This window comes from Microcaecilia unicolor, chromosome 7 (genome assembly GCF_901765095.1).
Source record: "Microcaecilia unicolor chromosome 7, aMicUni1.1, whole genome shotgun sequence".
Lineage (NCBI taxonomy): Eukaryota > Metazoa > Chordata > Amphibia > Gymnophiona > Siphonopidae > Microcaecilia > Microcaecilia unicolor.
In genome coordinates this window covers 32,776,777-32,803,744 of record NC_044037.1, presented here as the reverse complement: position 1 = coordinate 32,803,744, position 26,968 = coordinate 32,776,777, and the positions used below count along the sequence as shown (strand labels likewise).

At 45.0% G+C, this 26,968-nt stretch overlaps 1 protein-coding gene across 2 annotated transcripts in view; it reads right to left on the bottom strand.

Annotated features, from left to right (window-relative positions):
• The window catches only part of FITM2 (fat storage inducing transmembrane protein 2), a 42,865-nt gene that overhangs the window by 7,712 nt on the left and 8,185 nt on the right, over positions 1 to 26,968 (bottom strand). The window contains exon 2 of one of the 2 annotated variants that reach the window (XM_030208933.1): positions 11,566 to 11,694. The exons of the other annotated variant lie outside the window; for it this stretch is intronic. Coding sequence (XP_030064793.1) covers positions 11,566 to 11,608 — 43 coding nt within the window. The 5' untranslated portion in view covers positions 11,609 to 11,694. The remainder of the gene's footprint in view (positions 1 to 11,565; positions 11,695 to 26,968) is intronic. 2 annotated transcript variants of the gene reach the window in all.

The following is a 26,968-nucleotide window of genomic DNA, read 5'->3' as shown; positions in this document are numbered from 1 at the left end:
TCATCCAGAAGGGACTCCAGCATTGTTGAAATTTCTTCCCAGCTTTCGATTCCATATCAAACAAACCCGCACGCTCCAGGCGCATCATTAGCAACATGCGGGTCCGCCACTGATGCAACGTGGGAGCCCTGTGCGAGATCCATTCTGTTAATATAATCTGCTTGGAAGTGATGGTCGCCTTGGCCACAAACTCTGCGAATGCCCTAGGGCTGGGCTTTAGCAATTTAGGGTGTCCAAATAGTAGTCCAGCATCGTACAACCACTTTGTATTCCAAAGTTTAGACACAGAGGACAAGATAGCTTTCCAGAATTTCCCCACATCCACGCATGTCCAATACATATGTCCCAGTGTTGCTCCGGTCTCTCCACATTTTGGGCATTCGCCCCATGAAGACACTCCCATGTGGAAAGCTCTTCTAGGAGCTATATGTATTCGCATTGCAAACTTATACTGTATCTCCCAATGACTCGCTGCCGCGCTGACACGTCTGATGGACAAAACATGCGCTTTTAGTTGTGTGGCTGAGATGTTAGTATGAAGTTCATTGCTCCATTGTGTTGCTAATCTAATATAGTCTGGTTCCTCCATCGTGTCCTTTATATGTCTGTGGTGAAATGTGAGTGGAACTTCCTGCTGGGCCGTCAGAGAAAATGCTAATGGCAGTTCCTCTTGTACATCTTCTGCCAGCGAGTCCCATCCCAAAGAGTCTGTGTAGTGCTTCAACTGCATATAATAAAATTTGTCCGCATCCGGAAGGCCAAACTCAGTTTGTAAGTCCACAAATGGTTTAATCTTCCCCTCCAGGTCCAAAGCATGTTGCAGATATATCAGTCCCTTGCGCCTCCATTTTCGAAATATTGGATATAACCTCCCAGGTGCAAACTGTGCATTTCCGCAGATGGCCTGTAAGGGCGTTATTTTTGCTGAAAACTTGTGTAGGCGGCACACCCAAGACCAGGTCGCCTTTGCCGTTGGCAGTATCATTGAGTATTTCAAGATGTCTGGAGTGGGCCCCCCACCTGCATGCAAATAACTTGTAAAGTGCAACTCCGGTATCATCTGGAGCTCTAATTTGGTATTGGAGAAATCCTCTGTCTCTCTGAACCAGTCGTTAATGTGACGCATTCCACATGCCACCGTCAGGTATCTCACACTTAATAGACCTAGCCCCCCATATTCCACTGGAGTTGTCAGAGTTGACATTGAGAGTCGCGCCTTTTTCCCCTTCCATAGGAATGCTTGCAAAAGTCTATTTAACTTCTTCTCATCTTTTTTTGTCAAATATAACGGTATTGTTTGGAAAACATACAACCATTTTGGTACAATGCACATGTTATATAAGGCTATCCTTCCCAAAAGCGTGACAGGTAGTTGTTTCCACATATGCAATCTTTCTGCAGTCTCTTTCAACAGTCGTGTGACATTTTCTTTATACATGGTGGCTAGGTCCACTGGGAGCCAAACTCCTAGGTATTTGATTGGCCCTTTGGTCCAGGTTAATTGTTGGGGGTCCCTGTGCTGTTTCTGGTCTGACTCTGTCACCGGAAGGACATAAGACTTAGTGTGATTTAACCTGAACCCTGAAAATCCCCCAAATCTCTCCACCCTTTTTAATACTCCTGCTAGGGAGTTATTGGGGTCTGTTATGGTAAGGAGTAGGTCGTCTGCATAAGCGAACACCTTCAGATGATGGTCTCCCACTTTTACCCCTTTCACTTCTTGCGCCCGCCTTAAATTTTCTAACAGGGGTTCCAGTGCCAGCACAAATAATAGAGGTGACAGTGGGCAGCCCTGTCTTGTACCCCTTTGAATTGGAAACTCCCTTTCTCGCCTTCCATTTACTATTACACTGGCTGTGGGGTCTTTATATAATACTTCCACTGCCCTAAGAAACCATCCTGAAATTCCTACCGTTGCCAGTACCTGAAATAAATAGTCCCAATGTACTAGGTCGAACGCCTTCTCAGCGTCAAGGCTTAACACCCACATGGGTATATTTTTTAGTGTGCATGTCGCCATTGCAAGCATTAATTTTCGGACATTATGGACCGCTCTCCTTTTCTTTATAAACCCAACCTGTTCTGGTCCTATCAGATCTGGCAAGCACAGTGCCAATCGTTCAGCCAGTATCTTGGATAATAATTTTATCTCCACATTCAATAGAGATATTGGCCGGTAGGACCCTGGTCTTTCTGGGGACTTGCCTGCTTTCGGGATTAACGTTATAAGGGCTGTGTTAGCGTACAACGGTAATTTCCCTTCTTCCACCACCTCCTCAAAGTAACTGAGTAAATTTACTAAAGCTCCGGGGGGTAACATTCTATAATACTCCCCTGAGAATCCATCAGGGCCGGGAGCCGACCGCATTTTCAGCGTTTTCACTGCCTTTTGCAATTCTCCCATTGTCACTGGTACGTTCAACTGTTCTACGTGGTTTGTGCGCAATTGTGGTAACTGCGTTTCTTGTAAATATTTAACCAATGCCTCCCCTCGGGGCCCTCCTTGACTTTTATATAGTGTAGCAAAATATGTGGTGAAAATTTGACCTATTTGGAGGTGGTCGTTGGTCAATCTACCATATTTGTCTCTGAGGGTGGCCACCGTTCTAGGCCCTCCCCAGTTCTTTATTACTCTGGCCAGCAGACGTCCCGCCCGATTCCCGAACCTATGCAATTTATATTTGTAAAATAGCGCCGATCTCGATTCTAATTCATGTAGTAAAGTATTTAGAGTAATCTGCACTGCTTTTAAGTTCTCTAGATTGACCTTTGTTGGTCTGCGCGTGTACGTGCTTTGCGCTTTTTTTAATCTCAGCTCTAAAAGCAGTATCCCGGCCGCTCTATGTTTATTGCGCTTACTGCAGAACGCAATAATGTCCCCTCTGAGGACTGCTTTGGAGGCCGACCAGAACAAAGTGGGTTGCTCCCTGGCATGTCTGCTATTGTTTTGACTATATTCTACCCATTTATGGGTAAGATATTTTTGAAATTTTGGGTCTGTAAACAAATATGCTGGAAATCTCCATCCTCTTCCTTTCCCTATGTCTCCTTGCAATTCCAGGTCCATCCACACTGGCGAATGGTCCGATATTGCTTCTGGACCTATGTCAGTTCCTAGCACCTGCAAGAACATTGCTCTGTCTATTAATATGTAATCTAACCTAGACTGCGTTCCATGGGCCCTGGACCTATGCGTGAATTCACGTTCTGTCGGGTGTAGGGCTCTCCAGGTGTCTATCAAATTAAGCTCTCTTACAAATAATTTCATTTCTCTGGCCCTATTCCCTGAGTAATGAGGTGAAAGGTTATTAGAACAGTCTAAATTTGGGTTATGTACCAGGTTGAAGTCTCCTACCACTACCAACCTTTGCTTATCCTTAACATTACATTTACCCAGTAAAGATCTCAAGAACTCGGGATTATACGTATTAGGGCCATAAAGTACTACTAAAATGATCTCTAATCCTGGCATCCATACCTTCACTATAATATATCTTCCCTCCTTCCCTATAGCCACTTTTGTCGCTTTATAGGCCAACCCTTTCCGGAAAAGGATTGCTATCCCTCCTTTTTTCCCTTGTGCTGGGACGGAACAAATTTCTCCCACCCATTGCCTTTTTAGTTTGTCATGTTCAGTATCTGATAAATGTGTCTCTTGTAAACACGCTATGTCTGATTTGTGCCTTTTTAAGGCTGTAAGTATTTTCGCTCTTTTTATTGGGGAGTTTACCCCCCCTACGTTCCATGTTGTTATTCTGATAGGCATCTTCCTCTTGAACTTCCCATCATTACAACTCTACTTCCCATAATCTGAACATCCCTTTCCCATAATCCTGTGTTTTCTGTTTGCTGTGAACCAGAAGTGATTGTGTGTGTGCTACTACTTATCGTTACTCCTACTGCTGCTGTGTCCCTTGTCTTCAATAATTGTACCCCTTGCGTTTTAATTTCTTCAGAGTCCCCCCCTCCCCCCTTCCTTCCCGCCCAACCCACCCATATCTCTTCTCCTCTAACCCAATTATACCCGCTCTCCATCTTCTGGCGCCCCAAAAGATCGAGTAGTGAGACCTTCGAGCACATGGGACCCCCGCCCTTGTACATGACTTGACCCTTATAATATGTTCGACTTTGATTATAACTGCCCTGTCCAATGTGTTACCTTTTCATACGTCTTCAATCAGGCCCGCTTCTAGTACTGCTGTTTTTGCTTCTGCCACTGTTTTAAACATTTGCCACTGTTCTTGTATCAAGATTCGCAAGGTGGCTGGAAATTGCAACGTGAATTTCACTCCTTTCTGGGCTAATACTGAGCAAAGCGAGTGAAATTGCTTCCTCTTTGATTGTACTTCAGCGGAGAAGTCCTGAAATATTAATACTCTATGTCCTTCGTGAGTTAAGGTGTCTCTGCGCGTTCTGAATCCTTGCATGATTTCCATTTTGTGGCGATAGTTAAATATCTTGGCCATTACCACTCTCGGCCGTGTCTTGCCCTCGAGTTTGCGGCCTACTCGGTGTGCTCTTTCTATTACCAGCGGGCCTGTAGCGTCTGAGATCGCCAGTTCTTTACTCAGCCAATTTTCAAGCCACGGCGTTAAATTCCGCTCCGGAATATTTTCTGAAAGTCCTACCACCCCGATGTTGTTCCGGCGCGAGCGGTTTTCGAGATCTTCAAGTTTTTCATGGTAGCCTTTTAGTTGCTGTGTTAGGGCAGCTATATCCGGGCCATAACCTCTCCCTTCGTCCTCCAAGGCCGACATCCGTGTCTCGAGATCTCCCACTCTCGTCCCTATACCGTCCATTCGTGTGGCCAGGCTTTCCAGCTTTTGCTCCATCGTTGCCCATTTCGGTTCCCATGCTTTTGTGACCGCCATGGTAAGTTGTGTGAGCTGTGTCTCTGTGAACTCCCCTAGCAATTTACCAGGTTCGTCCGCCATTTTGGATTCCGGGTCGTTCGTCTTAATTTTCTCTTTTTTCCCGGATCGCTGTGCCATCATTCCAGTCGACTTTCGTAGATATTTGTCCATAAACTAGGGCAGTCTCAATTGTAGGGTCTGCGTCAATATTTTCATTAAATCACTGCACTTTTAGATCAATTTCGGGCAGGAGTCTCAGAGCTTCAGCAACACGCTGCTGTTCAGCTCATGCCCTCACGTGGTCTCCAGGGGAGACAGTTTAAAGAAAATATCTACACATTGCTTCTTGGTTAATCTTGAAAATCATGTCTTCACTTTGAGCCACTTAAAACTAGCCCCCTTCCTTTTAATCCCCGTACAAATTTTCTCAAGATGTTTTTCAGTGTCACAACCTTTGGGATAGCTATTTTCACATTTCATCTTTATTTGATATACCGCTAAATCAAAGTGATTTACAATTAAAAATCATTAGAAAGGAACAGAGGGATTAAAGGTAGATACAAAAGGGGGGGGGGGGCTAATTTACAAAAAAAAAAAAAAACAGACAAAGAGGCTCATTTTCTAAGTTCCATAGGTTACTATGCATCTTTGTAAGGCTAAGGGCCCCTTTTACAAAGGCACACTAGCGTTGTTAGTGCGTGCTAAAAATTAGTGTGCACTAAATGCTAAGATGCCCATTATATTCCTATGGGCATCTTAGCATTTAGCACATGTGAATTTTTAGTGCACACATTTGTAAAAGGCCCCCTAAGTGCTTTGAAAATATGCCTCTAGGTAACTTTGTAAGTCCATGTGCTTTGAAAATTAGCACCTAACAAATTATAATTTAGCTCTAACAACACAAAAGGGAGGTAAGGGTACTTATAAGCCTAGGGCCAGGACAATGCTGGGAGACTTGGGGCCTGAAAGGTCATAAATAAAGTAACCCAGAAATGCTTGACCAAAATACTAGTTTTTTAAGGCTGTTTTGAATTCTTGAAGTGATTTTTCTAGGTGAATATCCAAGGGTATATTATTAAACTAGGAGTTCCTAGTGTAATCAAGATCCAGCCAAAAGGTTTTGTTGTGAAGAACACGGAGTCCAAACTGAGGTGTAAAGTTATAAGCACAGCAGATAATTATGACAGTAACTCAGAGAGAAGAACCTGATGAACAATGACAAGAATCTCAAACGATATTGTATAGGAAACTTGGAGCCAATGTTTTTATCAGCAGAGTGTAATATGACCATATATTTTGTATTATGGAGTACTTTAACAGATGTGTTTTGGATCAGCTGTAACTTCCTAAGAGATGATGGCCAAGCAATGAAGAATGAAGTTATAATAATCTAAAACACGAGAACACTAAAGAATGAAGAAGAGTCGAATGATCCAAAATGGAACAGATGTTATGCAATTGTCTCGGGAGAAAAAAAAAAAAAAGATTTTTTTCATCATATTAAAATATGTAGATCAAAAATCCAATGCTTGTCTAAAGTTACACCTAAAAAACTTTAATGGAGTTCCAGCACCATATAGCTTTCAGTAAGTTTGAACTGCATGATGCCTACCCTCTACTGCTCTGTCTCACATGAATAGTGAGGAATGTGGGGCTGTTTATGGCTCAAGCTCACCAACAGCTGTGTGGTTCAGATAGAAAACAAAACTGTTATGAAGCTATGCCAGCAGAAAGTTTGAGAATACAAGGAGAGAATGTACTTGGGGAAGAGTCGGGGGAGACACACAGGGATGATGGAGGCTGCCCATGGGCCTTGCAATGAAGGACACCACAATATGCAAAGTATGCTATTATGTGTACTGTCATTGGAATATTTTACTGCTGTAATTGACTATTGTCTGTATGTGGCTTATTCTCACTGTACGCTGTCTTGGGTTAATTTCTTCAAAACGGCAGAAAAAAATCCTAATCATGGAGGGTGAAGACACTAAGGAAATCTATGGCATCAGCGTTCAACTTTCAAAAGGGCGGTTTATAAAAAGAGAAAAAAATGTTTTTATTGCTACATTGGGAAAAGTGGTGAGAGACTTTACTTCACATATTTTTAAGCTGCATATATTTGAAATATTTAAGAAGAAAAGGGAGGGTTTTTTTTTTAAGCCAGTGATTGAAAAGAGGGAGCAAAAAACTGTTAAAGCTGCCCATTTTTTTCTGAAGTTTTTTTCCTACCCTTTAGAAGTTAAGTGATTTATTACAATGGGTTTGTTTTTGGAGATTTGGGGTTTTATACCACTGTCCTCATTAAGATTTGGAGTGAGTTAACACACTAAAAGCCAGAGTGCACTACAGTGGAGTGACAGCTGATGTCATATCTCCACAGAGAAACTACTTCTGAAGGAGTTTATCCTAAATTTACAGATTTAAATTACATCTAAAATTTTGTATCAAAAGCATTTATTTGGAGCACTCTATTACCATACAAACTATTGTGCAAGATCATAACTGCATTACTTGCAATTGCTGTACAAGAAAAAAAAAAAAGCAAAGTCATTTACCTGTAGCAGGTGTTCTCCAAAGACAGGCATATATTCTCACATGTGGGTAATATCATCCACTGAGCTCCATGCAGACACTGCCATAGTGCACTGTCACTTTAAAACTTTGAAGCAGAACCCCAGCATGCATGCGTGGGTGCCTTCCCGCCCAATACACAGGACTAGCAGTACAATACTAAAGCTACGAAGACAACTCCAAGGGAAGGCAGGAGGGATGCGAGAATATATGCCTGCTGTCCTCGGAGAGCTCCTGATACAGGTAAGTAACTTTGTTTTCTCGGAGGACAAGCAGGTATGATATTCTCACTTGTGCAACTCACTAGCTGGCAGGTTTGCAAGATAATAATGAACCTGGCAATTATGTAGAAAGTGAGCCAGACGGCATTGACTTTTAAGTAGTAAAAAGATTTGGACGATTGCTTGTCCAAACTGGAGGTAATACAAAAAGACAGATGGGAGCGGGAGGAGAGGGTGGGGGCGAAGGACATCGTTGGGAGCGGGAGGGGAGGTAAGCATGGCCTGTGATGGTGCCCTCCTGCCATGCTTACCTCCCATAATGGAGCCAGCTCGCCCCCAAGAACAACTGGCTCGCAAGAGCTGTCAAAATTTAACAAGCGGCTCTTGCGAGCCGGAGCGAGCCAGCTCCAGCACAGCACTGCATGCGTTGGTCAGGTTTGTGGTGTCCCCAATGGTTGACCCTGAGCCGGTTTGCAGGACCTCTCCCATGACGGTTTCTCTGATTTATCTATGAACTGGGCTGAGGATGGCACAAGCACCCTGTAAGCCTGAATAGACTCCATGTGTAATAGCCCTGAGAACACCTCTTTGAGCGTAGCCCGGATTTCCTCTTGTACAGTAGGCGTCAGTACTGGCTCAGACAACAGTGTGGAGGAAGCCTGTATTATAGCCTGTGCAGGCATAGGAGATCAAGGACCTCAAAGGCTCTCGATGAGAAATAAGTTGCAGAGAAGAAGTGCGGTCACTGCAGCATGGACGCTTCCCATGCATTGAGGATGTCAATGCAGGGACGTGTTGGTAGAGTGCCCGGAAGGAGAACGATGCTTCTTAGGGTTTTTACACTACAGGTTCCTTGATGCTCTGACAAAGTGGATGTAGAGTCCTTTTGTGGTTGTGGTACGGGTCTAGTGTTGTGTTGGTGCACCCAGTGTCGATGCAGGTTTTGCGTTGAGCGTCAATCCCTTGCCATACTCAATGCTGATGCAGAACCAAAAGGTTTTTCACGTTCGACTCTACGGGCTTTAAATGTTCTCATGTGCATGCGCAGGCAGAGGCCACACTGTATGTCCCGGTGCTCCAGCCACAAGCACTAAACACATCAGTTATGGGAGTCTGTGCCTGGAATGCTCCTACTGCATCAAGTACATTTCTTAAAGCCACTCGGCCTCCTCGTTGACACAGAGGGGAAAAAATGGCTGACACAAGGTCAAAAGGCTCAGCGGCCCAGGGAGCTCGAGTAGTTTTGAACCCGAGAATGGTTGATGCTTCCCAGCCAAAAGAAGGGCGCAGAGGTCCCAAAGGGTGAAATAAATGAAAATGAAAAAGAATTAAAAAAAAAAAAAAAAAAAAAAAGATTAATACATCGAACTAATAAAGAAAGAAATGTGAGAAAAAATATACCGAAAAAGGGATAGACACCAAAAAGGAAAAGTTTGACATGCTGAGGAGAGATAAGAAACCCAACCTCTCTGCTTCTTGGAAAGTGCTAGTCTGCTGTTTCTGAGCTCAAGTATTGGGCTGGAAGACACCCATGCATGCGTGGTAGGGATACTACCTCAATGTTTTAAACTGACAATGCACTATGACAGTGTACTTAACTGGGTTCTTTGGATGATGTCACCCATGTGAGAATATCATGCCTGTTTATCCTTGGAGAAAAAAAAAAAGAATAGAAGAAGTAGCCCCCCCCCCCCCAGGTCTACCTTACAATCCCTAGTGGTGTAATTAGGGCAGAAGCATTGTCCCAGTCACAGCAGCCATTTTGAGAGCACTGCTGGAATAGGCAGGAATAACCAGGGAATTGCTCTTGCCCCAACTAGACCACCAGAGATAGTAAGACAGGCCCAGGTGGGACTATGGGTTGGGGGAGAGGCACTCAGAGGTCTTTTTTTTTTTTTTTTTTTGGGGGGGGGGGGGGGGGGGGGGGAGATAAATGGCACAAAAGCGTACATTTTCAGCTTCCACATTTTTGGCTGAAACCAAAAACTGAAACTGGCCAGAAAGAGGATTTGGGGCCAGTTTCAGTACCATAACCAAAACTGAAAATTGGTCTGCCTCTACTGGATCCAAAAGAATGCCTTTCAAAAAAATGAAAAACATCAACCAGGCAATCACAGACACATCTTCTTTATCACCCGATTCAAGGACCCCAAGCAAGCGTAAATTGTTGCGCTGCCCTCGATTCTCCAAATCATCCATTTTGTGTTGCATTTCTTCATATAGTAACATAGTAGATGACGGCAGAAAAAGACCTGCATGGTCCATCCAGTCTGCCCAAGAAGATAAATTCCTATGTGCTACTTTTTTATTTGTACTGTCCTCTTCAGGGCACAGACCGTATAAGTCTGGCCAGCCCTATCCCCGCCTCCCACCACCAGCTCTGGCACAAACTGTATAAGTCTGCCCAGCACTATCCTCGCCTCCCACCACCAGCTCTGGCACAGACCGTATAAGTCTGCCCAGCACTAGTCCCGCCTCCCAACCACCAGCCCCGGCACAGACCGTATAAGTCTGCCCAGCACTAGCCCTGCCTCCCAACCACCAGCTCTGCCACCCATTCTAGGCTAAGCTCCTGAGGATCCCTTCCTTCTGCACAGGATTCCTTTATGTTTATCCCATGCATGTTTGAATTCCATGGGAGACATATGTGTTAGGAGGGGAGAGTCTGATAGGTACGGACGGGGAGAGGGATCTTGGGGTGATAGTATCTGAGGTTCTGAAGGCGACGAAACAGTGTGACAAGGCAGTGGCCGAGTATTGTGTTCAGTTTTGGAGGCCGTACCTTGCTAAGGATGTAAAAAGAATTAAAGCGGTGCAAAAAAAAAGCTACAAAACTGGTATCGGATTTGCGTTACAAGACGTATGAGGAGAGACTTGCTGACCTGAACATGTATACCCTGGAGGAAAGCAGAAACAGGGGTGATATGATACAGACGTTCAAATATTTGAAAGGTATTAATCCGCAAACGAACCTTTTCCGTAGATGGGAAGGCGATAGAACTAGAGGACATGATATGAGATTGAAGGTGGGCAGACTCAAGAAAAATGTCAGGAAATATTATGAGGCAATTAACTTCTTAATACGGGCATCCGTCACGTTTAGAAGCTCATCCTAGGTCTCTGCACGTGTCTCTAGTTCTTCCACACGGGCGCCCAGTTCCCACAAGTCCACATAGAGAACGTCCATGTGGTCTAATATCTCTTCCTTGGATGCCTTTATCTTGTCTCGTATCTCAGTAAGACAGGCAGTTAGATCTTTAGGCAACCCACGAGAGGCGATTCCAGAACACACCTCAGTTGTAGATAACGCCGAGTCAGAGCGCAAAATGCGCTCGGAGGAAACATGGCGTCTCCGGGCCTTACCTGCCGACCTGCCAGGCTGCCGCAAACTCTCCTTGCGTACCGCTGACATATCAGCAAATCAGTCAGCCGGATCAACTTAGAAAGAGGTAATTACCACTCGAGCAGGTTTAAAGCCCAAATTCAAAGCAGATGGAAGCCGATATCGCCAATTAATAGCGGGGGTGCCACGGAGCTATGGACTCAGACGGCCATCAGTGTTCGTGACGTCACTTCCTCCCCCAGGGGTTGACATCATTACGTTTTGACCCGAGGACGGGACAGTGAGAGTGAATGGAACGCTGGAGGCTGGCTGACGTCAGGAGATGTTACGAACCCAGACAGCCAGCCAGCCATGGAACATTGGAAGTACAAATTATTATATAGGATATCCAGCTCTGGGATGTGAATATATGCAAGTTTCCTCCTCATTCTTTGGTGGCAGAATTTGCTCTCAAGAGAACTACAATGTACCAACCATGTATCATGTGGTTGTCCCTAAAACAAGACCCCAGGATACTAGATATGGTGGTAAAAAAAAGTGTTTAAAGAGTTCTATGTTTAATCTAAAAATCACTTACCATCAACTGCAGATGAGGTATCAACATATCCTGCTACAACCATGTCTCACTTATTAAGTCTTTTTCTCCAGAAATCACTGCACAATTAGCATCCCTTTTTTGGGATCTGGGCAATTCCACATATGATTCCTACGACAGAATGGCATGGTTCAGGGCATCAGGCATATATTGTATGACAGATTATCCAACATTCTATGTCAAGGAGACAGCTTGTTTGGGGGAAAGATCAAGGACATAGTTTCCCTGATAAAGAGCTACTGCTTCACTCTTTGAAAGGTTTCCACACACAGCCAGCTGACTAGCCCTCCTGTATGTATATGATGCAGTCTTTTTTTTTTTTAATTGAAGGCAAGTCCAAGCAGTTTTTTGAGCATCCTTACTCATATAGATGGTAATCAGCTGTACATCCATTTGCTACCACAACAGAGACCATTTGAGAAGAAACAAGCTGTGAGAGGGAATACAGAACACTACCCCTCACCGTTAAGAAGGATCCCTCAGGTACTTTGAGCCACCTTATAAATCCTTAGCCCTGGGAGGAAGTGAGACGAGGGGTGGAGCCAAAAGCAGGAACTTAAAAGGCAGGGCTAGAGTGTGGGGTTAAGATAGCCCAGAGTGAAGGAGCAAAGGCCTACTGCATATGCCTCATCAGGTATCTATGAAATGGAACCACAACAGTCAAGTAGGCAAAGTTAAAGTTGGGCCTTGTAGCTTTGCATTTTGGATCCGGCCTGAGGCAGGCTGGCTGGTGAAATATTAAAAACTGTACTGATAACTCCGGGAACTAGAGATACCAGCTCATTTTCATGCATTTCCCCCCACCACCTGACTCTTGCATAAAGACCTCAAAAACAACCTCTCAGTTATTTTTTAGTACTTGATTTGGAACTTCAATCCCTGCTGCCAGACCTGGCATTTGAGGAGGGGCAAGCTCAAGAGAGACCATGGATTCCATTCTCATTACTTCCTCAAGAAATCATGAGGCCTATGACTAATACTAAACATAATGAATCTCAATGTTGTCAGATTGTGCTGACATGGACCTTAAGGGTTCAAACAGACCTCCCCCCTCACCCCAAAACAAAAAAGGTGAAATTAGATCTTACCTGCTAATTTTCTTTCCTCTAGACCCTCCAGACCGGTCAAGACGCGTGGGTTATGTCCTCCTACCAGCAGAGGGAGACTGAGAAACACTAAGCTTTTGAAGCCTGTATATATAACCTGTGCAGAACCTCCACTAGCCAGTATAACCCTGACAAAGCAGAGAAACAAAAAACACTAACAACAACTAGCAACCCTGTACGTGGTCACAGTAAACTGCAAAAACAAGAACATCTTCCGCTTGCTCTTACGGAAACATGTTCCTTTGCCTTTGATAAAACAGTTGGGCTTCTACAGGTGGACTATCAAAGAAGAGCCCCACCTGTCCCGGACTCCTATCACAAAACAGAAATAAACAGTCTGCAATTAGAGAAACAACAATCTACAGCAGCCAAGAATTATCCAACCAACACACCTCCTGGCCTCCAATACAGACAGGGCGGGCTCTTGACCGGTCTGGAGGGTCTAGAGGAAAGAAAATTAGCAGGTAAGATCTAATTTCACCTTCCTCAGCGACCCTCCAGACCGGTCAAGACGCGTGGGACGTACCAGAGCAGTAACTAACTTACGGGAGGGACCTACTAAGGCCAGAGGTCAAAACTGCTGCCCCAAAGCGCACCTCGTCCTTTGCATGCACAGGAATCCTATAATGCTTCACAAAGGAATGCAACGAAAACCAAACCGCAGCCCAACAAATATCTAACAGAGAAATCATACTATTCTCCGCCCACGAGGCTGCCATTCCCCTAGTGGAATGAGCAGACCAGCCCCTAGACACCACAGGACCCTTCACCAAGTAAGCAGATGCAACCGCCTCCTTCAACCACCGTGCTATGGTCACCTTAGGAGCCGCTGCACCCTTCTTTGGGCCACCATGAAGAACGAACAAACGGTCAGAGGCTCTGAAGTCCTGAGTTCCAGAGAGATAACAACTCAAAACTCTCCTGACATCCAGCTTGGCAATACCACGCTGCTCCGAATCTCCAGCCATATCACCCAACACTGGCAGAGAGATGACCTGATTAACATGGAACTCGGAAACCACCTTGGGCAAAAAAAGGAAAGCACCGTCCGCAACGAAACCTTTCCCTCAGAAAGGACAAAAATGGTTCCCTACAAGACAAAGCCTGAAGCTCTGAAACACTCCGTGCTGAAGTAATCGCCACCAACAAGACCGTCTTTAAAGATAAATCCTTACAAGATGCCGATACCAGCGGCACAAACGGAGGCCTGATCAAAGCATCCAAAACTAGCTTCAAATCCCACGGAGGCACCATCCGTCACTGAGGTGGACGCAGCAACTTAACACCCTTCAAAAAACGCACTACCTCAGGCACAGACGCGAAGGACTTTCACTGAAGCTTCCCACGAAAACATGACAAAGCTGCCACCTGAACCTTCAGTGTAGACAAGGCCAGACCCCTATCAACACCATCGTGCAAAAATTCCAAAACTTCCGCCACCGAAGAGCGAAACGGCCGAACTCGATGGTCTTCACACCAGTGCTCAAAGATTCTCCAAACCCGGACATACGCCAAGGAAGTGGATCGTCTACGGCAACTCAACATCGTAGCAAAGCCACTGGACGAAAGCCCCTTCTTCTTCAACTTGTGCCGCTCAAGAGCCAAGCCATAAGCGAAAACCGAGCCGGAACCGGCATGATTATCGGGCTTTGACACAGAACTGATCCCAACAAAGGCAGGGCCGCCGCCCCTGCCAACCGCACCAGGTCTCCGTACCATGGTCGATGCTGCCAATCCGGAGCTACCAGAATCACCCGACCGAAGTGATGTTCGATGCGCTATATTACTCGACCGACTAACAGCCACGGAGGAAACACATACAGTCACTCCCGAGGCCAAGGCAACAGAAGAGCGTCGATTCCCTCCGCTCAAGGGTCTCTTCAGCGACTGAAAAAAAAACAAAAAATCTCTGAACTTGCGCATAGCGAGCTGTTGCCCTAAGATCACCGAAAGTCCCCAGACCGACACAACTCACTGGAACACTGACCGAAGAAAAGACCACTCTCTGGGATCTAGAGTGTGCCTGCTGAGATAATCTGCATCTATGTGACCTACCCCGGCCACATGCGCTGCCAAGAGAGCCTGAAGATGAGTTCAACTGCGCCGCCAAGGCTCTTCGTCCCCCCTTGACGGTTGACATATGCTACTGCCATGGCATTGTCACAGAGCACTCGGACTGCCTTGTGGCGAACCACCGACGTCAAGGCCTGGAGCACCACCCGAATGGCCCGAGTTTCCAGCCGGTTGATGGACCACTCTGCTTCTGCCCGAGACCACCGGCCTTGAGCTACCTGACCGAGACAATGTGCCCACCAACCTTGCAGACTGGCATCCGTGACCATTACCAGCCCCTGTGGGGACTCCAACGGCATTCCTGTTCCCAAATTGCGCGGGTTGAGCCACCAGCGGAGACTGAGACGAGGGGCCACCGACAGCGGACAACACATTTCCAAGTCCTGCGACAGAGGGGACCAACGACTGACCAGAGCTGACTGTACCTGACGCATGCGCGCCCTGGCCCACGGAACTACCTCTATGGTCGCCGCCATCAGGCCCAGGACCTGACGATAAGTACGGGCCGTCGGCGCCTTCTCTGCAAGGAACCGACAAATCAGACCCTGTAACTTGGAACCAAAAGGCTGCACGAAGGAAAGTGAAGATAAGCTTCCGTCAAATCCAGGGAAGTGAGAAACTCTCCTTTCCGGACCGCACCAGTGACCGACCGCAACGTCTCCATCCGAAAAGAGGGCACCTTGAGTGCCGCATTGACCCTTTTGAGATCTAAAATGGGACGAAAAGTGTCCTCTTTCTTGTGGACCACAAAATAGATCAAATAGCACCCTGAGCGTTGCTGATCTGAAGGAACAGGAACCACGGCTCCCAATGCGAGCAGCCACCGCAGAGTGTCCCTCACTGCTGCCCTCTTGCTCCAAGACCGACAGAGGGATTCCAGAAACACTTCGGGAGAACAGCGCATATCCGCCTCGAAACACCTTGAGAACCCACTGATCTGACCTGATTTGGGCCCAGCTCTGGTAAAACAGACTCAGCCGAGCCCCAACATGCACCAGAGCCTGAGCCCGCACACCTTCATTGGGAATTGCGGCGTGAATACTAACCTCCTACGGAAAAGCCACGCCCTCCGCGACGATTCTCACGAAAGAACTGTGCGCGCTGGAAAAACCGACCCCTAGAGGTCCTACTACTATTAAACATTTCTATAGCACTACTAGACTTATACAGCGCTGTCCAAATTAACATGAAAAGACAGTCCCTGCTCAACAGAGCTCACAATCTAAATTGGACAGACAAACAGACAGCTAGGGGTAGGTCCCACTCGATCTGCCCGGCCTATACCGCTGAGCCTCCCTAAACCGTCCCCGAGAGGAACTAGTTCTGGCCCCTGCCTTGAACCGAAAATCTGGAAGCCATAGAACCTTGGTATCACTAAGACCTCACACTAACTTGTCCAAATCTTCTCCAAAGAGCATAGCTCCCTTAAGTGGCAGAGACCCACAACCATAGCCATATTTTTTGTCTGAAGTAGGCAACAAATCATAAAAGCCTCAGACAAAAAGGATGAACCCATGTCCAAGTCGGCTAACTCCTGACCCCCAGAAGAACCAACATCTACCGAATCATCCAGGAGCTTCTCGGCCCAACGAAAACATGCCCGAGCTACCAGACCCCCACAAACCGAGGCCTGCAGGGCTAGAGCCGACAAATAAAACTACGCTTGAGAAAAGATCCCAACTTCCTATCCTGAGGATCACGGAGGGCCGTTCCTCCATCAACCGGGATAGCCGTAGCTATAATTACTGCCGTCACTACTGCATCTACCGTGGGAGCCTTAAAGGAATCCCTATCGTCCTGAGGGAGGGGATAAAGCCTACCTCACCAGATTATTGGAGACTGCACAGGCTGTCAACTGCTACCTCTGCTGAGACTGAGAAAATACTGGCTAGTGGAGGTTCTGCACAGGTTATATATACAGGCTTCAAAAGCTTAGTGTTTTCTCAGTCTCCCTCTGCTGGTAGGAGGACATAACCCACGCGTCTTGACCGGTCTGGAGGGTCGCTGAGGAAAAAACAAATTAATAGTTTGTCAGATAGAACTTGCCTAGGGAGGGGTTCAAGCTAAGTTTGGAAGTGATAATACTACTTATCATTTCTATAGTGCTACAAGGCAAGTGATACTGCTGAGAGGTGATCTAGCCTGAGCAGGGAGAAGGTTGGAAGTATCAGACCTTTTATTATGGGGAAATTGTACACCAAACAAAAATACCATCCAGAAAATGTTATATTTTGTTATGAAAAACTGCCCTATGAGCAGCCTTGAAATTTCAGACGTAAAAAGTGCATGGGTTTCTCCTGATGCTTTCCTCTGCAACAGTACTACATCAATGGCCACTCAGAACACATTGGCCTCAATTATGAATGGCTGCTTGTGATCAAGATGCATCAGAATGGCCCAATTGTGAAATGAGGACCGTGGAGTCAGTAAACCACACCTTTGACTTTGCCTCCAACTCCTACTCATATTAGCCTTTAAATTTTTTATTCTGGATCTGAAGTACTGGTAAATATAACTTTAGATCCAGAACAGATACGTATATAAGTATAAAATGATAAATTTACCATACATTATAATGTTTTTTTTTTATTTCTGAAGCTAGAGTCAGAGTTGACAGACTCCAAAGCCCTGGTGTGAATGTCATCTTCAAGCATGTAAAAGCTTGCTATTGCTCTGAGCCCCATTTGAAAGAGGTACTCTTCTTCAGGATTTCCGTCAGTGGAGATATTACTCAAGAGAACTTTTGGATGAAGTGTTGATAAAGAAAAGTTTGCAAATCCTAGAAAATGTTCTATACCCTTGATGTCCTTTAAAACAGGCTACTCAATCACAGCGGTGATCTTCTGAGGGTCCATCCAAGATGCTTTCTTTTGAAATATATTTTATTTATTTATTTTCAGAGCACTTGATATACCGCAAGTGATCCCTGAGACAACTATGCGATTTACAATTTCTATTACAGGTACTTTGCACTATGCATAATGGGCTCACAATCTAAGGGCCCTGTTTACTAAGGTGCGCTAGCGTTTTTAGTGCATGCACAAAATTAGCATGTGCTGTATAGGTGCCCATAGGAATACTGTGGGCGCCTACATAGCTATTGGTTAGTATGCGCTAAAAACGCTAACGAGCCTCTAGCGCTGCTTAGCAAACAGGGTCCTAAGTAATATATTGTACCTGCAAGTCCTTTTGAGGCTTTTTTTTGTTTTAAGTGGAGTGGAGTGGAGGAGTAGCCTAGTAGTTAGTGCAGTGGACTTTGATCCTGGGGAACTGAGTTAGATTCATACTGCAGCTCCTTGTGACTCTGGGCAAGTCACTTTACCCTCTATTGCCCCTGGTACAAAATAAGTACCTGAACATATGTAAACCGCTTTGAATGTAGTTGCAAAAACGTCAGAAAGGCTGTATATCAAGTCCCATTTCCCTTAATATAAGCTTGTTTCTAAAGATTTATGACCTTTGACCTGCCCACTAGACATATAAACCTTTGGAAACAGAATTAGGTTGAGAAACTAAGCCGCATTGAGCCTGCCATGTGTGGGAAAGCGCGGGGTACAAATGTAATAAATACACTCTGGAAGGTTTGCTGCAAGGCTATAAGTAAAAATAAAACAAAAATAATTTTTTTATTTAGATGTTTTTATAGTGTTTTTACACAAAATTTGGCCATTGTTTTAGAATTCATCCTGAGTGTTACTCTAGAGAGAAGCGTGCTTTTGTTTGTTTTACCTCTCCAGGTATGTACTATCTGCATTTTACACTAGTTACCTCACAAGCTTGTTTCATTTTTTATACTTTGGTGCAATATTTTGCCCACTTGTCACAAACTTTTATGTTGTTCCCTCTGCATGGTTCCTATATGATTTATCTCATGTAGTTTTATACTTTTGCATGTTTTATCTAGACACGTTTTTAATGATTTTTAATATGATTTTATTTATATGTCCTCTGTTTTTAAACTGATAGTATGCATTTTTTATTTTGTTATTTTGCCCCACAGTTTTGCCTCTCTGATGCAGCCTCTTGGTGAAACATGGCCACGTCTGGCATGTGTTTATTGGTTGAATTAAAGCCCTTGCCTTCATTTTCTACGTGTATTGATCTATTTGTTCTGCTGTGCTTGCATCGTAGATGATCTGCCTCTCTTGTGTTTCTCTTCTTACAACAAATATAATATCCAGACCACTTACTGAGGTCTCTGGAATCAAGCATAACATAAGCTGGTAGGTAGTTCCTTGTCTTATGAATTGGAGAAACAAAAGCCATTTGTGTGCCTATTACAAAATTCAGTCTCAGAGGATTTATTTGCAATTGTTCCTGATCCCGACCCCCTTCTTTCTCCTGTGGGGTCAGGTGCATCACTTTCGCTCCTGGCTTGATGATAATTCTGAGGCTAACATCAGCAATTTTTTTGCTGATATACCTGGAAGTCTACAGTATGTACTTATTTATTACTTGCAAAATTGTCACTGTTCAGGATGTTACAACAAATACATAAGGTACAAACAGATACACTGACAAAACTAACACAGAAATACCAAACAATCCTGTACATCATCACAGTTGCTTAGCTTAATATATGAAAGGGATCATCAGAAAATAATAATTTGCTTTTGTTGAGTGATAGCTAACATTAAAAAAAGCATATAATTCATCACAACATACAGCAAGTCTGTCAAGTCCATTCACAGCAATCCCAGGTATAACACCATGCATCAGAGGTGCATTAGAGAGACTTCCTTACACACTATAGGCTCCTTTTTACAAAAGGCGCACTAGCGATCTGGCATGGGAGATGCAACAAAGCCCATTCAATTCCTATTGGTTTTGTTACATTTTGTCATGTGGGAATCGCTACTGAAGCTTTATAAAAGGAGCCCTATAAGTTATACGAATAAATAAGACTTCAAACTTGAGGGGAGAACATTCTTTTTGAAGTTTCCCTTTAAATGCCTTGTTATGCATGAAAATAAATCATATGTGAATTTAGAAAACTTTATTTTAATTAATTTAATTAATAGAGTTTGAAAAATTTGATTCCAGGCCTGTAGATTTTTCCTAATTGTTTTTCTCTTTTGATTGCTGATCTTGTGATCCCAGTATGATCTTTCCTTGATGTGGTCTTGAATGCAATAATGTGGTAGTTATGGAAATTATGTTTCTTTCCTTTTTATTAGTTATGAAATTTTCCTGTTACTTTATAAATGTACGATGTAACATTGAAATTCTAATTAAAAAAAGGGGGGGAGGTTCAAACTTCTAAAGTCTTTCAGATCACACATCTGAAAGACTGAGGGGAGGGGGGGGGGGGGGTCTGTTCCAGAAATCAAAAAAGCTCTGACGTGAAAACTCTTTCCTAAGCACTAACAATGACTATATAGCGTACGTTATTTTGGGTCAGTCTGACCTATATGGATGCAATAAAGGGACCAAACATTCAGCTGACAAAAAATGTGAGCAAAGACTAAAAGCAATATGTTATATTTAATTCTCTATTTCATTGGCAACCAATGGATTTTCATCAGTTCTATAGTTATAGGGTCAAATTTTGATCTAATCAGTTTGATCCTGGCAGCCACATTCTGGACTATTTTTATCTATTCTCTTGTCATTTCATGGCTTACTACTGTAACAGGTTAGATTACAGCTACTACTTGACATTTCTAAAGCACTACTAGGGTTATGCAGCGCTGTACAATTTAACATAGAAGGACAGTCCTGCTCAAAGAGCTTACAATCTAAAGGACAAGTGTACAGTCAGTCAAGTATGGGCAGTCAGATTGGGGCAGTCTAGATTTCCTGAAAGGTATAAAGGTTAGGTGCCGAAAGCAATATTGAAGAGGTGGGCTTTGAGCAAGGATTTGAAGATGGGTAGGCAGGGGGCCTGGCGTAAGGGCTCAGGAAGTTTATTCCAAGCATAGGGTGAGACGAGGCAGAATGGGCGGAGCCTGGAGTTGGCGGTGGAGAAGGGTACTGAGAGGAGGGATTTGTCCTGTGAGCAGAGGTTTCGGGCAGGAAAGCAAGGGGAGATGAGGGTAGAGAGGTAATGAGGGGCTGCAGACTGAGTGCATTTGTAGGTAAGAAGGAGAAGCTTGAACTGTATGCGGTATCTGGTCGGAAGCCAGTGAAGTGACCTGAGGAGAGGGGTGATATGAGTATATCGGTTCAGGCGGAATATAAGACGTGCAGCAGAGTTCTGAACGGATTGAAGTGGGGGATAGATGGTTAAGTGGGAGGCCAGTGAGGAGTAGGTTGCAATAGTCAAGGCGAGAGGTAATGAGAGCGTGGATGAGAGTTCGGGTGGTGTGCTCAGAGAGGAAAGGGCGAATTTTGCTGATGTTAAAGAGGACGAAGCGACAGGTCTTGGCTGTCTGCTGGATATGCGCAGAGAAGGAGAGGTAGGAGTCAAAGATGACTCCGAGGTTGCGGGCGGATGAGACGGGGAGGATGAGGGTGTTATCAACTGAGATCGAGAGCGGAGGAAGAGGAGAAGTGGGTTTTGGTGGAAAGACGATAAGCTCGGTCTTGGCCATGTTCAGTTTCAGGTGGCGGTTGGACATCCATGCAGCAATGTCGGATAAGCAGGCCGATACCTTGGCCTGGGTCTCCGCGGTGATGTCTGGTGTGGAGAGATACAGCTGGGTGTCATCAGCATAAAGATGATACTGGAAACCATGAGATGAGATCAGTGAGCCCAGGGAAGAGGTGTAGATTTTGAAAAAAGAAGGGGTCCAAGGACAGATCCCTGGGGAACTCCAACAGAGAGAGGGATGGGGGTGGAGGAAGATCCATGAGAGTGTACTCTGAAGTTGAGGTGGGAGAGATAGGAGGAGAACCAGGAGAGGACAGAGCCCTGGAACCCAAATGAGGACAATGTGGCAAGAAGTAAATCATGATTGACAGTAACAAAAGCGGCGGATAGATCGACGAGGATGAGGATGGAGTAGTGGCCTCTTGATTTGGCAAGGACCAGGTCATTACAGACTTTAGAGAATGCTGTTTCTGTCGAGTGTAGAGGGCGAAAACTGGATTGAAGTGGATCAAGGATGGCCTGAGAGGAGAGAAAAATCAAGGCAGCGGCTGTGAACGGCGCGCTCAAGTATTTTGGAGAGGAAAGGTAGGAGGGAGATGGGGCGGTAGTTGGAGGGACAGGTAGGGTCAAGTGATGTTTCTTTGAGGAGAGGTGTGACTACGGCGTGCTTGAAGGTGTCAGGGACAGTTGCAGTGGAGAGAGAGAGGTTGAGGATATGACAGATGGAGGGGGTGACAGTACGAGAGATGGTGTTAAGTAAGTTGGTGGGGATGGGATCAGAGGAAGAAGTGGTGGATTTCGAGGAGGAAAGAAGGTGGGTGGTTTCCTCCTCGGTGATATCAGGAAAGGAGGAGAAAGAGGCCAGGGTTGGTTGGTTGAGGGAGAGGGTTGGTAGTGAACTTAAGGTTGATCTTTTGCACCTTGTCACGGAAGTAGTCAGCCAGTGATTGAGGAGAGAGTGAGTGGGGGTGGGGGTGGGAGCGGAGGGCACTTTGAGGAGGGAGTTAAGGGTGGTGAAGAGACGACGAGGGTTGGAGCTGAGAGAATTGGTCAATTGGGTGTAGTAATCCGGTTTGGCAAGGAATAGGGAGGACTGGAAGGAGGATAGCATGAATTTGTAATGAAGGAAATCTGAATAGGTGCGAGATTTACTCCAGAGGCGTTCAGCAGATCGGGCGCAGGAGCGAAGGTAATGGATGCAAGGGGTCAACCAGGGCTGGGGATTAGTACGCCTTGTGGGACAGGAGATGGATGGTGCGAGGGTGTCCAGAGCAGAGGAGAGTGGCATTGTAAGTGGAGACAGCCTTGTCGACAGACTCGGAGGACATGATGGAGGGGAGGAGATTAGAAATAATAGAGGATAAGGTGGGAGGGTCAATAGCCTGGAGATTTCTGGAAGTAGTGGTTAATGTTGGGCGGGGCTGGGGGGGTGTAGAAGTGTGAAGGTGATCAGGTGATGATCAGAGAGAGGAAGAGCTGAGGCGTAGAAATTGGAGGGTGAGCCGGAAGAGGAGAGGACGAGTCAAGACAATGGCCATTTTGGTGAGTAGGGGTGGTGGAGCACAGCTGGAGGTTGAAGGAGGCTGTTAGAGTGAGGAACTGAGAGGCGTGAGAGTCGGATGGGTCATCAGCGTGTATGTTAAAGTCATAGAACACCTCTGATAAGCTACTTTATGGCACGCCGTTCTCGAGTAAGGAACACTAGTTCCCTCTCTCTGCCTATCCTTCAAGTTCCTCTGTATCGCTCATCACAGTTTTCTAATTCAACCTCCTTTCTCCAAACTGCTCTCATGCCATATACATGACCTGTACATTCTACTCCTTTGAACACAATCTTCCATTTGTTCCTTCCCTCTCACATTTGTCTAGACTCTGCAAGGCACTCCTGTTTTAATGTAGTCAACCCATCACTATGGAATAACCTGCCTTTACCTATACAACTGAAAATGTCTTTTTAAAAAGTTTGTCAGCCCTGAATACCTATTTCTTCACCCAAGCATTTCCTGCCAACTGCTAGTCTTGAATGATGCTTTGAGTCACAGCATTCAACACTTTGGGGCTCATTTTCAAAGAACTTAGACTACAATGTTTCATAGGTTGCTATAGGGCTCATTTTCAAAAGAGAAAAATGTACAAAAAACATCAAAGCACCATTTTGACGGATTTCTTCTCAAAACATCGAAATTTGTATTTTCAAAAACCTGTTTTGCAGACAGCTATCTATTCATTTCGTCTGCAGTTGATCCAAATCATAAGGGGGCATTTCAAAGGCAGGATTAGGGCGTGCCTAACACTTGGACATTTTACAGCCATAATGGAACAAAACCCAAACTCTAGGGCAAAAATCAATGTTTTGATCTAGACCTGTTTTTCTAATGAATAAGGCTCAATGACCCCCTCCGATCCCCCAAAATATGAATAAAAATAGTACTCACTAGCCTCTAGGACAGCCTCAGGTGTTATAGCCAGGTCCATTAGACTAGCATGCAGGTCCCCAGAATAGTGTAGTGGTGGGTGCAGTGCACTGTAGACAGATGGACCCAGGCACATACCTCCCCCTACCTGTTACACTTGTGGTGGAAACTGTGAGCCCTCCAAAACCCACAAGAAACCCATTGTACCCACGTAAAGGTGCCTCCTTCACCCATAAGGGCTATTGTAGTGGTGTACAGTTGAGAGTAGTGGGTTTTGGAGGGCTCAGCAGACAAGGGAGCAATGGTGAGATGTGTACCTGGGAGCATTTATATGAAGTCCATAGCAGTGCCCCATTGCTCTGGGATGTCTGGGGAACAGTCTGCTAAAAATGCTGGCCCCTTCCTACCTCCAAATGGCTTGATTTTGTTTTACATTTATCACTCATGCATTTTTTTTTGACAGCAGAAAACCTTGTTACAAATAGTATTAAAAAAAAAAAAAAAAAGACATTTTACTTTTTAAAAAATGGTTACATTTGCTATTCGGATTTGGGACCTTTAGCGCAAAATGTCTAAAGTTCGACTTAGACGTCATATTGAGAATGCCCTTCCACGTAACTTTGTAAGTCTAAGATTTTGAAAATTTGCCTCTACGTGCTTTACTTTGTCCTTTCTGGCTTTTCACAGCCCTTGTTCCTATAGTTTTTTTATGGTATGTTATTAACATTTTCTTTGCTTCCTTGCTTCCCAGTTCCCTTATAATATTTTTTGTGATCTACGCCCCTTATGTTTGTTCCTGTTGCTGTCTCCTTTGGCAATATGTTTAGATTATTTATTTGGTATACCACAATTGTAGAACACAAAGATGAAATATGAAATAGAGGCTTGCAGCCTATCAAAGATCATATTACAATAAATTTAGACATGGATTTATCAAGGGTCTATAAGACTGTACCAGATTATTCTAGGTTAGCAATGGGTGTAAGCAGCATATCACCTTCATTTTATAAATTGCCATTTTCACAATTTTATTGGTATGTGGGTGCAGTGTTACTTGCTGATCAAGGACAAGAAGCTAGATACATAATCCCTGCTTTCACAGAGTTCAATCTACATTACCTATGAGGATGTATGCAAAACCAGAGCTTACACTGATGCAGAAAACCATGCAGTTCTCCTCTATTCCCACTGAACTTCAGTAGAGTTTGAAACTCGATGGATGGATGGATGGATGGATGGATGGAGCCAGTCACTTCTCTTGGTCAAGTTTAGGTGCTTGAATAGCTTTCACCATCTGCTGGAGGGTCTGAAGTTGAACCTGCATCACTTGCTTGCATCCATTAAATTTTTCAGGATCTCACAAATCCCAGTGGTGCACTTCATTTTGGCCTAGCCCCCTAGCTTGGGCTGGTTCAAGCAATCGGCCTGTTCTAACAAGGAGGGAACTCACACCATTTTGTTTGTCAGTGCACTGGAAGGGCCAGGCCCCTGAAGTTGTGGACTGTAGCCAGGCACAGATCAAAAGCTGGAAGAATAGTGGAGCAATCATGCGCAGCTCATAAACCAGAAGTCACCAGAGCAAGCAAGAAATAGAATCGGGAATTACTGTAGCAAATCACAAACGAAAAATAGAAGCAAGGCCAGATTAATGTATCCACCAGACAAGCCTACTGGAAACTGCTGCATCAGTAAGGTTGCGTCTTCCCGGTCTAAACAGTCCATGATGCCCGGTCCAGATCTTATGAAAAGCATAAGAGCTTTGTGGAGTGCGAGACATGCTCCACAGCGCAAACGTGGTCACCTCAGTTGAGTATAACAGCAAAAAAGAAAAATAATAAAGGAGACAACTCCATGGAGAGGTGGGAGGGATTGTTAGAATATAAAGCCTGCTGTCCTTGGAGAATACCTGCTACAGGTATGTATCTTCGCTTTCTCTGAGGACAAGCAGGCCTATCTATTCTCATAAGTAGGGAATCCCTAGCATCCAAGCTCACCAAAAACAACAAACATTGGTGAACTGGGCCTTGCAACGGCGAGGACATAACTCAGATTAACCTGAAACTATATACAGTGAGTGAGAGTGTAGCCTGGAACAGAATAAAATGGGCCGGGGGGGGGGGGGGAGTTGGATTCCAGACCCCAAACAGATTCTGCAACACTGCTCGCGGTGGGTATCCTGCTCCAAGCAGTAATGAGATGTGAATGTGTGGACTGAAGACCATGTCGCAGCCTTGCAAATTTCTTCAATAGAGGCTGACTTCAAGTGGGCTACCGACACAGCCATGGCTCTGACATTGTGAGCTGTGACATGACCTGCTAAGGCCAGCCCAGCCTGGGCATAAGTGAAGGAAACACAATCTGCTAGCCAATTAGAAATGGTGCATGTCCGATAGCAACCCCCATCCTGTTGGGCGGACTGTCCATGGGGCCTGGTCCACTCCATGTAGTAGGCCAGTGCCCTCTTGCAATCCAAGGTGTGCAAGGTGCTTTCACCAGGATAGGGAAGAGGTTGGGGAAAGAATGTTGGCAAGACAAGACTGGTTCAGATGGAACTCTGACTGGAGAGAGGGGATATGATGGACGTATAAATATCTCATTGGTGTTAATGTACATGAGGTGAGCCTTTTTCAAATGAAGGAAAACTCTGGAATGACAGGGCATGGTATGAAGTTAAGAGGAAACAAGCTTAGGAGGAATCTAAGGAAATACTCTTTCACAGAAAGGATGGTTCCTGGAGGAGGACGTGGAGACTAGGACTGTGCCAGAATTTAAGAAAGCATGGGATAGGCACGTGGGATCCCTTAGGAAAAGGGTGTTAGTGGTTGCTGAGGAAGGGCAGACTGGATGGGCCTTTTGGCCCTTATCTGCCTTCATGTTTCTACCATTTTTTGGCAAGAACTTAGGGTGCATGTGGAGGACTATTCTGTTGTGATTAAACTTAGTATAAAGGTGCATCCACCACTAAGGCCTGAAGCTCACTGACACTACAACCTGCAGTAACAGCCATCAAAAAAATGACCTTCTTGGTCAAGTATTTCCAATTGCAGGAGTTCAGTGGCTCAAAAGGAGCTTTCATCAGTTGGGTGATAACGACGCTGAGGTCCCATGACACAGGTGGAGGTTTAACAGGGGGCTTTGACAAAAGCAAACCTCTGATGAAGTGAACAACTAGAGGTTGTCCAGAGATAGGCTTACCTTCTACATGCTGATGATAAGCACTAATTACACTAAGGTGAACCCTTATGGAGTTGGTCTTGAGA